The sequence below is a fragment of the Anoplophora glabripennis genome, unplaced genomic scaffold (genome assembly GCF_000390285.2).
Source record: "Anoplophora glabripennis isolate ALB-LARVAE unplaced genomic scaffold, Agla_2.0 scaffold284, whole genome shotgun sequence".
In the NCBI taxonomy this organism is placed as follows: domain Eukaryota; kingdom Metazoa; phylum Arthropoda; class Insecta; order Coleoptera; family Cerambycidae; genus Anoplophora; species Anoplophora glabripennis.
In genome coordinates this window covers 222,494-234,548 of record NW_019416385.1, presented here as the reverse complement: position 1 = coordinate 234,548, position 12,055 = coordinate 222,494, and the positions used below count along the sequence as shown (strand labels likewise).

Below are 12,055 nucleotides of genomic sequence, written 5' to 3'. Positions count from 1 at the left end.
ATTATATTATATCATTGTTATATTATTAAATTATTATAATAATATAATATTGTATTATTATAATTTTTGCCAATACACCTAAACGGAATTTGGCCGGCGACCATAATTGTGACCAAACATTGATCCTGGCTTTATGTAGGATCGACATTTGTATGATACTTTTATTCCTTACAAGTAAAACCTGACCTTAGAATGGTATACAACGATTTTCGCCCGGCCGGCGGACATCTTTGTGAGGTTGTAACGTCACTAAGCTACCGAATTTTAAAAAGTATCATCCCATTCATGCTGCCTTCATGACGAATCTAAATTGGTAAGCTACATTTACTCCCGCGGAAGGAAATCGCACATTGTCTTTGGCTCAACGTCTATTAATAAATATAAATACAGGGTGATTAATTAACCATGGGAAAATCGAAAGCTGAAGATACACGTGAAATGGTGACCATTGGCGCAAATATGCCTTTTCGGAAAGTTAATAGTTTCCAGAATAGTTAATATTCTGGAAATATGTAGGTTAGGAACTTGAAAATTTGTGAAACTAAATTTTTTTAAGCGACGAATAAGATGCGTGTTGCAATTTCAGCGTTGCTAATAGAGGGCGCCACTTACAACCAATTTTACCGAAAATTTAGTTAGTAACTTTTTACCCTGTATGTTTAACATGAAACTTGATTCAAAACCTAAAAGAGCAATCATTTTTCCATTAATTATGTATTCTTGTTTCATTTCGGTATCTCGATCAGTTTTCGAGAAAAATCGATTTAACGAACACTATGTTATGATAATACCAGAAATTAAAAGTGAAACGATAAGGCATGTTTGCGCCAATGGTCACCATTTCACGTGTAGTATCTTCAGCTTTCGATTTTCCCATTGTTAATGAATCACTCTATATAAATATTCTGTAATATCTTCATAACTGAACATAATTTCGACTTTTAGATATAGATTTTTTGTGTAGAATAAAATTCTCTACCTTTTTTTGCAACATTTTTCGTTTTAGTAAGTTTGGTTAAATCGACATCATTTGGGTACTTGAGGTATGTAATATTTATTAGATAACACTCTGTGTAATGTACTAATTTTGAGTTGCTCAATAATTTATTTTGTAAAAATGTTTTACTCCTGCTAAAATATGTGTAGTAACTTTTATAAGTAATTTAAAAAAAAACATTATATTCTTCTAATTAATTTCCTTGGCAAAATAAAATGAATTTATCCCTAAAAAATATTGCAAGATAAGTGTACACAGTTTACTCATAATGAACAATTTTTGTGTGCATACAAATCTTCATTTCTCTTAACTCCCCCTTTATTTTATTTATTGCACAGTTTAGGGCCAAATTATTAAAGTAAGTTTATCTTACAGTTAACTAACTAGAAGATTAGAATGTTTTGGCAATGGTATGTTTTAATTGCAATAAATCACATTCTTAGCTTAGAGTTAGTTAACTGTAAGTTAAACTTGCTTTAATAATTTGGTCCTTAAGGACTTACTTTATTTAACCACTTGGCCATAAACGTTGCTGAGAGAAACATTTAAAATTTGCTTAAATGTATTAAAATTATAACAGTACATATTTTAGGTTATCGTCGAAATTCTCTTTATTTTATACAAAAAACAATCTACTGATTTCACTGATGTCATCAAGTTCATCTTTCCGATAAGGCAGAAAAATATGAATACATCTATTCAGTGTTGATATAATATTTAAATCAAAATATTTACTTAACTATTTCTAAAATTTGTTGATTTCCCAATCATATTTAATCAACTACAGGGTAGCCTAGAACTAATGGTTGTCCTCCATTACAGAAAAATGGAAAGAGCCAATAAGAAACTGCAAGCGGGAATCTTTATGGCATGATGTATTTGACCTAAAATCTCATCCTGGTAAGTTTCCCGTCCTGAGAGCTTAATTCTTTATCCAACATTACGAACAGTACCACAGCATCAATTTGCGAAAGAGCTCATCGATTATATTTTACACTTTAATTATGATACGTGGGAACTTAAAAATGATGTACGTTCAGGAATGAATTCGGACACTAACCGTTCCTTTGCCTTTAATATATGGGTTGGTCGTACAGGGTATTACACACTCTCACTCAATGGGTCACATAATTTAAAGAGAACAAGAAACCACCAGGACCTACCAGTAGTAGCTTAAATATACTGAAATACTTCTATAGCATGTGATGACGATCTTGTTAAAAAATGAAGCATTAAACTATCATATTTTATAACAGAATGTTGCCTAACATTCTGTTATAAATTAACAAACTTCAAAATGCAGTAATTTTTATTGTAAAATAAATCGAATTCTTTAAGGTAATGCGATTAGATTTGTGGCAATGAATATACATTGGTGAAGACTACAAGGAATTCAACAAATTTGTGAGAAAAATCTGGAAAGAAATTTTTGATAAGGTATGAATTGAGGTTCTAAGATCACCTATTGGAAAAGATTAATAAATTTGTTTATTAAATATAAATGAATTTGCTGATCATATAAAATTCCTGAATTTAATTACTGGGACGTTGGTCAATAAAATAACTTAGTTTATAGTATTTTTTCCAATTTGTTTTATTTTTACGATCGTTTCGGGTTTCTTCAGAAAAAGATTTTCGGAGGCTAAATGATATGTAAACATATTAAGTTTTACAACGCAACAAGCCGAATTATAATATCCATAAGAAATCGTATAGGTTTGTTTTTATAAGATTTCTTTTACCAATATACAAGTTAGTAGAAATTAAATTTAAAAAGTACAGGATTATGGGGATCCTGGATTTGATTGGAGGGCAACTCAGCTGTGCTGAGTTGCAGCACTTAAGCCCCTTGGGCCCCTTGTGCTTCCTCCCTACGAAAGATCAGCTCTCCTGAGTCGTGAACGGTTATTAAAGAGATTAAGGTGATGACATTGCTCAGGAGGATCTCTCTAATGTAAGCCATAAAAGCCTATCGTTTTCTAACACGGATTCTCTTGTTGACGAGACAGACACCACTCACAGAGAGCACGGAAAACTGCCTCGTCTTCTTGTTCACAAAGTCTACAAAAGGGTGTTTCGCATTTCCTCATATTGTGGAGATGTTTCCTTAACCATCAGTGTCCGGTTTGAACCTATCGCCAGACGAAGCCTTACCCTGGACACAGCCAGGTACTTTTTAGTTGTGTCTTTACAAGTGTATTTCAAGAACTCCTTAGTATATCGACAGCCGTTTGTTTAATTCCACCGTGTTCTAAACTCTCTGTGGGTGACTTCTTTAACCATTTCAAAAAGCGCTGGCAACGAAAGCACACTGGAGGGACTAGGTCCAAAAATACCTATAAGACCTGGTGCTCTCCTAGCTAACTTATCATACCACTGCAAAAGTATAGGAAAAGTAAAAAAGAGTAGAGGTTATAATTATTTTCTGTGGTATGTTTTGGCAAGGCAGTAATATTTATATTTTCAGTTCTAATGTTATATTTATGATTGTAAATTCTTTTACGTAATTATTGTTTTGTTTGGACAATATATCTATCATAGCAATCATTACAAAATATTATATAAATATTTTTTTTTTATTTTGATTGAAAATTACTGGATTTAAATTTGTAAAAGAATTTTTTGTTGTACTAATGTGCTACATTAGTATCATATTCATATTTCTTTAAAGTTTTTTTTAATATTTTCAGAACACTTCGGAATATATGGTAAAGAAATATTACTTTTTGAATAATAATCATAATTATAAAAGTAACAAAGCTCTCAACACAAAATGTTCTTTGTTGAATTTTGTTTATTTTTGATAATTGCAATACGTTGATAGTAATGTTTGGACATTAAACAAATCTTCAAACTTGAACCTACTAAATCTTAAAACACTGTTATACTTACTTCAGCAAAATGCAACATTTGTATCATGGATTAAAAATGGTAATAGACATCTAACTCCTTCTGTATCTAGAATTCAGTCGTCTCTTCACGCATTCGCTGGTAACTTACCATCGTGGGAATCGATGATCTTTCTCGTCCTCGCTAGCCGTGCAAAGCTCAGATGCTACATGAAGTTCTTAAATTATTTGTCCAAAAGCTTTTTATTTTTGTAGTATACCTACCTATATACCTATATATTTTCATTTACAGTTGACAGCTGAAGTTTATTTAAATATCACTTAACTGGCATTATTTATTGCCTAGAAGAGGCCGATACTAACGGGTGATTCATTTAGAGGTACTTTTTTCAGTAGCGAGTTTAAGACAGATCATGCATGAGTTGATTGAACTGTCGTGGTATTTTGGTTCAGTACTGTCTGACATTTCATCATGGAAAGACTTAGCCCGGCACAACGTCTACAAATAATTCAGCTGTACTACGAGAATCAGCGTTCTGCTAGGAGTGTATTTCGTGCTCTTAGAGCAACATATGGTCTACATAATCGGCCCACCGAACGCACAATTCGCTACACTGTCGAGAAGTTTGAAACCCAATTTTCATTATTGGATAATACGCGACGAAATAGACCGCATACAGCACGAAGTGCAGAAAATATTGCGGCGGTAGCCGAGAGTGTACGTGATGACCATAATGAATCAATTCGGCGCCGATCTCAACAGCTTGGCTTATCGTATGCAACAACTTGGCGTATTTTACGTAAGGATCTTGGTTTGAAAGCATACAAAATTCAACTCATTCAAGAATTGAAGCCGGCTGACCTTCCAAATCTCACCGTTTCAGTCTTTGGGCTCTTGAACAGCTTGAAGAAGATCCAATGTTTTCGACCAAAATTTTGTTCAGCGATGAGGCTCATTTCTGGCTTAATGGCTATGTTAATAAACAAAATTGCCGTATTTGGGATGAAGAACAACCCGAAGAACTTCAAGAGCTGCCATTACATCCAGACAAAACAACGGTTTGGTGTGGTTTATGGGCATCGCTCCATATTTTTTTTTAAAATGAGGCCGGCAGGAACGTAACTGTGAATGGCGCCCGTTATCGCGCCATGCTAACAGACTATTTGCTGTCTGAAATTGAAGCCCGTAATCTCGATGACATTTAGTTCCAACAAGACGGCGCCACTTGCCATACAGCCCGTGCAACCATGGCTTTATTGCGAGAACAATTCGATGAACAGTTAATTTCACGATTTGGACCAGTGAATTGGCCTCCTAAATCATGTGTCATCACACCTCTAGACTTTTTCCTTTAGGGCTACGTGAAGTCCAAAGTCTATATGGATAAGCCGAATACGATTGAGGAATTGGAAGCCAACATTACTCGGGTCATTCGTCAAATTCCACTCGAAATGCTCGAACGTGTCATCGAAAATTGGAACTTCAGAATGGACCATCTCAACCGCAGTCAAGGACAACATTTGAAAGAAATAATATTTAAAAAATAAATGTCAGAAATAGTTTTTTTATATAATAATAAAGATTGCACCATAAAGTAGAATTTTGTTATTTTTTGTTGTTGTTGAAAAAAGTACCTCTAAATGAATCACCCGTTATTAATGGTGGGCTATGAATCATCCCAAGAACCTTCTAACGTATGTGTTACAGACGATTAAATATAACTAATGACCGCTTATCAATTTTATTGAACAAAAGAAAATTACAATTTTCATATGTTTTTGTTCGATGTGTTATTTAATGGTCATGATGATGTTCATGATGGTGTCCGTGATGGTGCTCGTGTCCGTGTCCGTGTCTCCCGCCTTTTGTGTTCTCAGAAACGCATTTGCTCAGTTTCAGGGCAGTTTCACTAGGAGTAGATCCCTCTTCGACACATTTGTTAGTGATTTCTTCCAGTTTAGTTTCATCGGTAATGTCTTGGGCCAGCACCTCTTTGACTGCGTTTCTGTTGACGGTACCGTCTGCGTTTTGAGTACCAAATTTCTTGTTCATACAGAGCATGTGGGCACCTACTTTCGTCCTGTCAAAAGACTCTCCTGTGCGAACTGCTTTGAATTCATCATGGTCCAAGCGAGTTGCAGGGTCGGATTGGCATTCACCGTGAATGTCTCTAATGGATGGTGCCCCGTAAACCTAAAGATTTGTAGATAATAACTTCAGGTATTTTTCAGAATTATATATTTATATTATAGCTATTGCATATTTGTTATTTTAAAAATATTAAGCTAATTTAAATTAATTCTAAATAGTTTTTTTACATTCTCGTTAAATGAACTCTTTCATAGCAAGTAGGTTCATAGGCATGATAAAGAAATTATTATAAAAAGTCCCAAAAAACAAATATATTTTTGTTGTAGATTCATTCATTAAAAAACAGTAATTGGAAGGATGCCAAATTGAATACTTTCTATTGATTCGAAATTTATCAAAACAGATAAATTGAAGCATTTTTTGTGTGAAATCAACAACATTCAGAAACGTAGCTGTTTTTTATTGTATATTTATTTTTATTATATTTTCCAAAAAAAAGAGTATTATACATCCCCTAGTAAGCCACTCGTGCGATGTTTGAAGATAATTTTTGTTGCTTCCCATGCCCTTAGAACGGGTACGAAATTTGAATCAGATATTTGTCCATTCTCAGATACTAACAAAAAATCATTTCGAAGGTAAAACATTATTGGATTAAAGTAAGGAAACTTAAATTTTATTGTCTGTACCCAAGGAATTTGTGGTTGCTGTATGGCCATTGTTTACTGCGAGCGCCTCGTATATATCCAATAGAATCAATAATTTATTATTTATCCACAATTAAAAATTGACAAACATTCAGGCTGAGTATGTATCCCATTTTATCATAATAACAGTTATGTTATTTCAGGGTTAAACGTTAAGGTTAACGTTAACTGTTAAGATATAACGTGCACGTTATTGAGGAATTAAGACCATTTTTAGCAAATACTCGTATTGCAATTTTGTTGTTTTTTGAAGACGCTGTTGTGCCGACATTTTTAATATTAATTATGCAAAATTATTATAAACAAGAGTCAGCATTAGACAAAAACACATATAACTGACAGATATCTTTTAGGTTATGAAACATGAAACAAATGCAAACTCGTAAATAACGGGTAAAGTACGACATAAAATAGTTTGTAACACGTTATCTTAAATTATAACAGAGTTTCTTAAAGGCAAGGAATTTGGTGTTGCTATAGTTTAACGTACGTGTTATTTGTGTAATGAAAATGAATGAAATTGTTAAATTTACATTTACTTGCCGGTTTTATAGACGCACATCGAAGGTAAGTTGTAAAATTTAAGTAACTTAGGTAAGTATTTACCCTAAAATTATTGTTAGGTTAAATCAAACGAAGAAGGATCTAACAAGGAAACTACCCCAACCCGAACTCTCCGATTTCCAATATTTTTATATATGTTGTAGACTCGGTTGTAGAACATAAAAAATTAAATGACATATTTTTTTATCGGCGGAAAAACATATTTAGGGGGTGAAATACATCCTCAAAGTTCGCCCCCCAAAACAGTTTTTTCTAAATATCTGGGGTTCTAATCAATATTTTGGAATGAAAAAAAATGGAAATTGCTTCTTATAAAAAAACAAATGTTTCACATTAGATTCCGTGTTTGGAGGTTGCTACCCTTATTTTTTATTTCAGAAAAACTATATTTTTCAAACATTTTTTATATATAAAAAAATCATATTTGTTAAAAAAAAATAAAAAATATGATTTATGTAAACAAATTGACAAAATTAAGTTCTCTTTTTAGGGGGTGAACAACCCTCTAGTGTGCTAAAAATGTCTGTACGATTAGAATTAACATTGCAAAATAAAAAGTTTTTACTTTTTCTCTAATCATACGAATAATTTGTTCTATTAGCCGCAAACAGATTTAAACGGATGCAAACTACCCCTCATGTTCACCCCCAAAAACAGTATTTCTGTGACATCTCAATATTTTGAAATGAAATAAAATGGAAATTACTTCTTTTAAAAAAATAAAATGTTTCACAAGTGATTTCGTGTTTGGGGGTTGCAACCCTTATTTTTTATTTCAGGAAAACTAAGTATATTTTCAAACATTTTTTATATATAAAAAATTCATATTGATTCAAAATATTAAAAATATGATTTATGTAAACAAATTGACAAAAATAATTTCTCATTTTAGGGGGCGAACAACCCCCTAGTAATCCCCTAGTGTGCGAAAAATGTCTTTACTTTTTCTCTAATCATACGAATAATTTTTTCTCTTGGTCTAAAACGGATTTAAACAGATGCAAACTACCCTTGATGTTCACCCTCAAAAACAGTATATCCGTGATATCTCGGATTCTAATAAATATTTTGGAATGAAACAAAATGGAAATTACCGAACCCGTTTTTGAGGGATGAACATCAGGGGTAATTTGTATTAGTTTAAATCCGTTTTAGACCAATAAAAAAAATTATTTGTGAAATATCTGTTTTTTTTTATAAGAAGTAATTTCCATTTCGTTTCATTCCAAAATATTGATTAGAACCCGAGATGTCACAGAAATACTGTTTTTGGGGGTGAACATGAGGGGTAGTTTGCATCCGTTTAAATCCGCTTGAGGCTAATAGAACAAATTATTCGTATGATTAGAGAAAAATTAAAAACTTTTTATTTTGTATTGTTAATTCTAATCGTATAGACATTTTTCGCTCACTAGGGGGTTGTTCGAGAATTTAATTTTGCTAATTTGTTTACATAAGTTATATTTTTATTTTTTTTTAACAAATACGAATTTTTTATATATAAAAAATGTTTGAAAAATATAGTTTTTTGAAATAAAAAATAACATCTGTTTTTTTTTTATAAGTAATTTTGCATGTTGTTTTATTCCAAAATATTGATTAGAACCCCAGATATTTAGAAAAATCTGTTTTTAGGGGCGAACTTTGAGAATGACATAGGTATTTAATAATAATAATGCAGAATATATTATAAATACCCGACTCAATAGACAAAAACACATACAACTAAAAGAGTTCTTTTAGGTTATGAAACATGAAACAAATACAACGTAGAGCGCAAATAACAGGTACCTACGTACAACATGAAATAGCGGCCGTTTACGGCACGTTACATATTTACAAACGTTGTTTCTAACATAACGTTTTAGCGTAAATGAAATACATACGCGGCCTGATTATGTCCAAAAAAACGTACGTCTCACACATCGATCAATATGCAATTTTGCAAGTTTTGAGTTTACGATATATTAATTAATATATATGTTTCTGCATTCCAAAGATTGTTTTCTGAAGCAATATTCTTTTAAAAACGGGATCAATAAATGTCTGTATATTAGGTATTAAATTATATTATTCTCAGATAAATTAGGTATATCAAAACTAGCAAGATATACCAGATTTTGACGTGAGTACATATTTTTAGTAACTGAATCAGCGAATCAGAAAAAGTATAAGAAACAAAATTATACAAATTTGCCCTTTATCTATGGTTGAAATTTCAAATTCGTGTTGCGTTTATTTTTAAATATACCTACATAGTACTAAAATGTAATTTTAATGCCCTGTATTTATCACTCTGCATATGACAATATATTTTATACAGTGTAGGAAAGTACCGATGGTCTACAAGAAGTTACGTGAGAGCGATAAAGTAAGCCATAGAAATCCATGTGATAGACAAGGACGCCCTTCCACAAATAAGATCCACTTCTTATTTGTGGAAGGGCGAAATGGGCGTTGACTATTAGACGCCTTCATTATAGCCATCCTTGTCTATCACATGGATTTCTATGGCTTACTTTATCGCTCTCACGTAACTTCTGAGAGGCCATCGGTACTTTCCTACACTGTATATATAACCTTTTCCTTCTTTTTTGTATAGTAGAAAATAGAACTTTATGTAGATTGTATTTAAGGTAAGTCATCTTTACAAAGCTGAAACAATATTTTTTTATAATTTTTCACGGCAGCATTATGTATTTAATTGTTTCATTTTGCGCAGTTCCTTGATTTGATGTTGATGTTGATTAACTGTTATTAATTTGGTATAGCCGAATATAAACTTATTTTTTTAACTAATTTTACCTAAAGATCGCTAAGAGCACCTTAAACAATTTTCCCATGTTGTACTTATTTTGTAGTAGAGATTTTGAGTGAACAGATTTTTTAAAAAACCTCACTATATATTTACTGTAAAAAAGTTATACCTATTGCATATCACTAAAATGCACCATTCAAGAGTTCGATTTTAATTTTTTTACTACAGCCAGAAGTTATAGTCAGCAAATATTTCGGAATACAATACTAGTAACCTTTGCTAAATTTGTAGCCAAACTAAATAGTTGTTACGTTTTAGACCAACATACTTCTATTAAAAGCTTGTTTTTGGATGGGACTTAAATCAAATCGTGACAAATATTTCATTCGATTGCAAAATGATTGGAAAAAATGATGGCTGCTGTAAACAATTGCAGTATAACATAAACCCAAAAACGTTTTAAGTGAAAAAATAATAATAGTACTAGAAAAAACTGCATAAAAAAATATTTCCACATAAAATTCCACTTAAACATTTTTATAAATTGCAGTTATCTTTAAAAAGTAGGAAAAAAGTTTCTTTGGTGGTCTCCAAATTTTTAAGGAAGCACAATTTGTACTAAGGTAACTTTATCTAAATTGGTTCAATTTCATCCAATGGAGCAACCCTTGTAGATGATAGAGATATATAGGGTGTTCTCTTAAAAATAGGTATATCCTTTTCAACTAATTACTTACATAGCGTTCCATGGAAAATATTAATTACTATCAATGTATTTGAATAACCTAAACAATGGCATATAATTAAAATGTTTCTTTTTGCATACATTGTTTTTATGTAGAACACATCCCAAAACCCCAAAATGTAATAGTATTTTGTCATTAAATAAAATGGAAATATGAAGTGTTGGGAAATAATTTAATAATATAAATAAAAACTAAAATATAGAAATTGATTCTGAAGTAACCACTTGTTAAGCAAAATAAATAAGCAGGAACGTGGCATATTACTGAAAACGTAACGAGGTTACCTTTCCCAAAGTAAAAATAATTTATAGTATTAGGAGATATGAAAGTAGGTAACTGATATTCTAAGTTACTGATGGTACTGCAGTTAATTTTCTAATAGCGTTTCAAATAATAATGCAATAAAAAATTATATAATAATAAGAGATATGCAGCTAGTAAGAGAATGACGAATGAGTATTTTTTCATTTTTATAATTTTCCCAAAAATTGTGATTTCGAAAACAGATTTCAATTGAATGTGTAACCTATCCTAACTACTTTTCCATCTACTCATACCTGAAATAGCTATCTGCTTCGGGACACATTTTGAAATTTTCACTTACGAAAACTGTGGCATTTAGAAAAATAAATTTAACAAGTGTTTCCAATACTTTTATAAAAATAAAAAAAAATTGGAAATTAATTAATTGAAAATATTTCTATTACTTCTCTCAATATACGACAAGCAAAAATATTTAAATAACGGTCGTTTTCTAAATAATGTAAAAATATATGAGTAATTCACATACTTGTTTCTTACGAATGATAATGTGTATTTTTAAATAATTTATGTCAATAAATTTTAGTTTTTCTTGAATTTAATTCCTAATAAAAGTCAACTATTTTTCGTACTATCAAAAATATATATACTAGAAAAACAAAAATTGGCAAGAAGGATTTCAGATCTCATTTAATTTTGATGTTATAAATTTACTTACCAAGGCACATGTGATGAAGACACACAGAAATGAAGCGAAAATCTTCATGATTTGCCGTCTATAGAAATATTATTACTGATAATATACACGAAGCAGTGAGCTGACCTGCTTATATAGGGGCAGCGTGAATATCTTATCGAGTATAGATATTTTTCAAATATTTACGTAGTTGGAGACAAAGAGTTCAGTGACTCAAAAAAAGGCGAAAATTTATGAAAAAGTTACTTTTGACTCGTTAAGTAATATCCAGGACACATTTGCAATAGGTGTGTTCAAACCGAAAGATATTTCTGTATATTTCGGCTATAGAAAGTGTTCTTTAATAATGATACACAGTACCATTGATGGGTCGTTATTCAAATA

General features: G+C 31.4%; 1 protein-coding gene across 1 annotated transcript; it reads right to left on the bottom strand.

Annotated features, from left to right (window-relative positions):
- Window positions 1-5,572: 5,572 nt before the first annotated feature.
- LOC108906300 lies at window positions 5,573-11,794 on the bottom strand. Its single transcript, XM_018709525.1, has 2 exons — window positions 11,693-11,794; window positions 5,573-6,040 (listed from the first exon to the last, which is right to left on the bottom strand). The coding sequence occupies exons 1-2, from the start codon at window positions 11,738-11,740 to the stop codon at window positions 5,642-5,644; spliced, it is 447 nt and encodes a 148-aa protein (XP_018565041.1). The 5' UTR covers window positions 11,741-11,794; the 3' UTR covers window positions 5,573-5,641.
- Between the last annotated feature and the right edge of the window lie 261 nt (window positions 11,795-12,055).

What these genes read in the sequence shown, in the direction of transcription:
- LOC108906300 (XM_018709525.1), bottom strand. Translation starts at nt 11,740, where the DNA reads ATGAAGATTTTCGCTTCATTTCTGTGTGTCTTCATCACATGTGCCTTG. An exon ending in TCTTCATCACATGTGCCTTG is followed by an intron (nt 6,041 to 11,692) that starts GTAAGTAAATTT and finishes ACAAATCTTTAG; the next exon opens with GTTTACGGGGCACCATCCAT.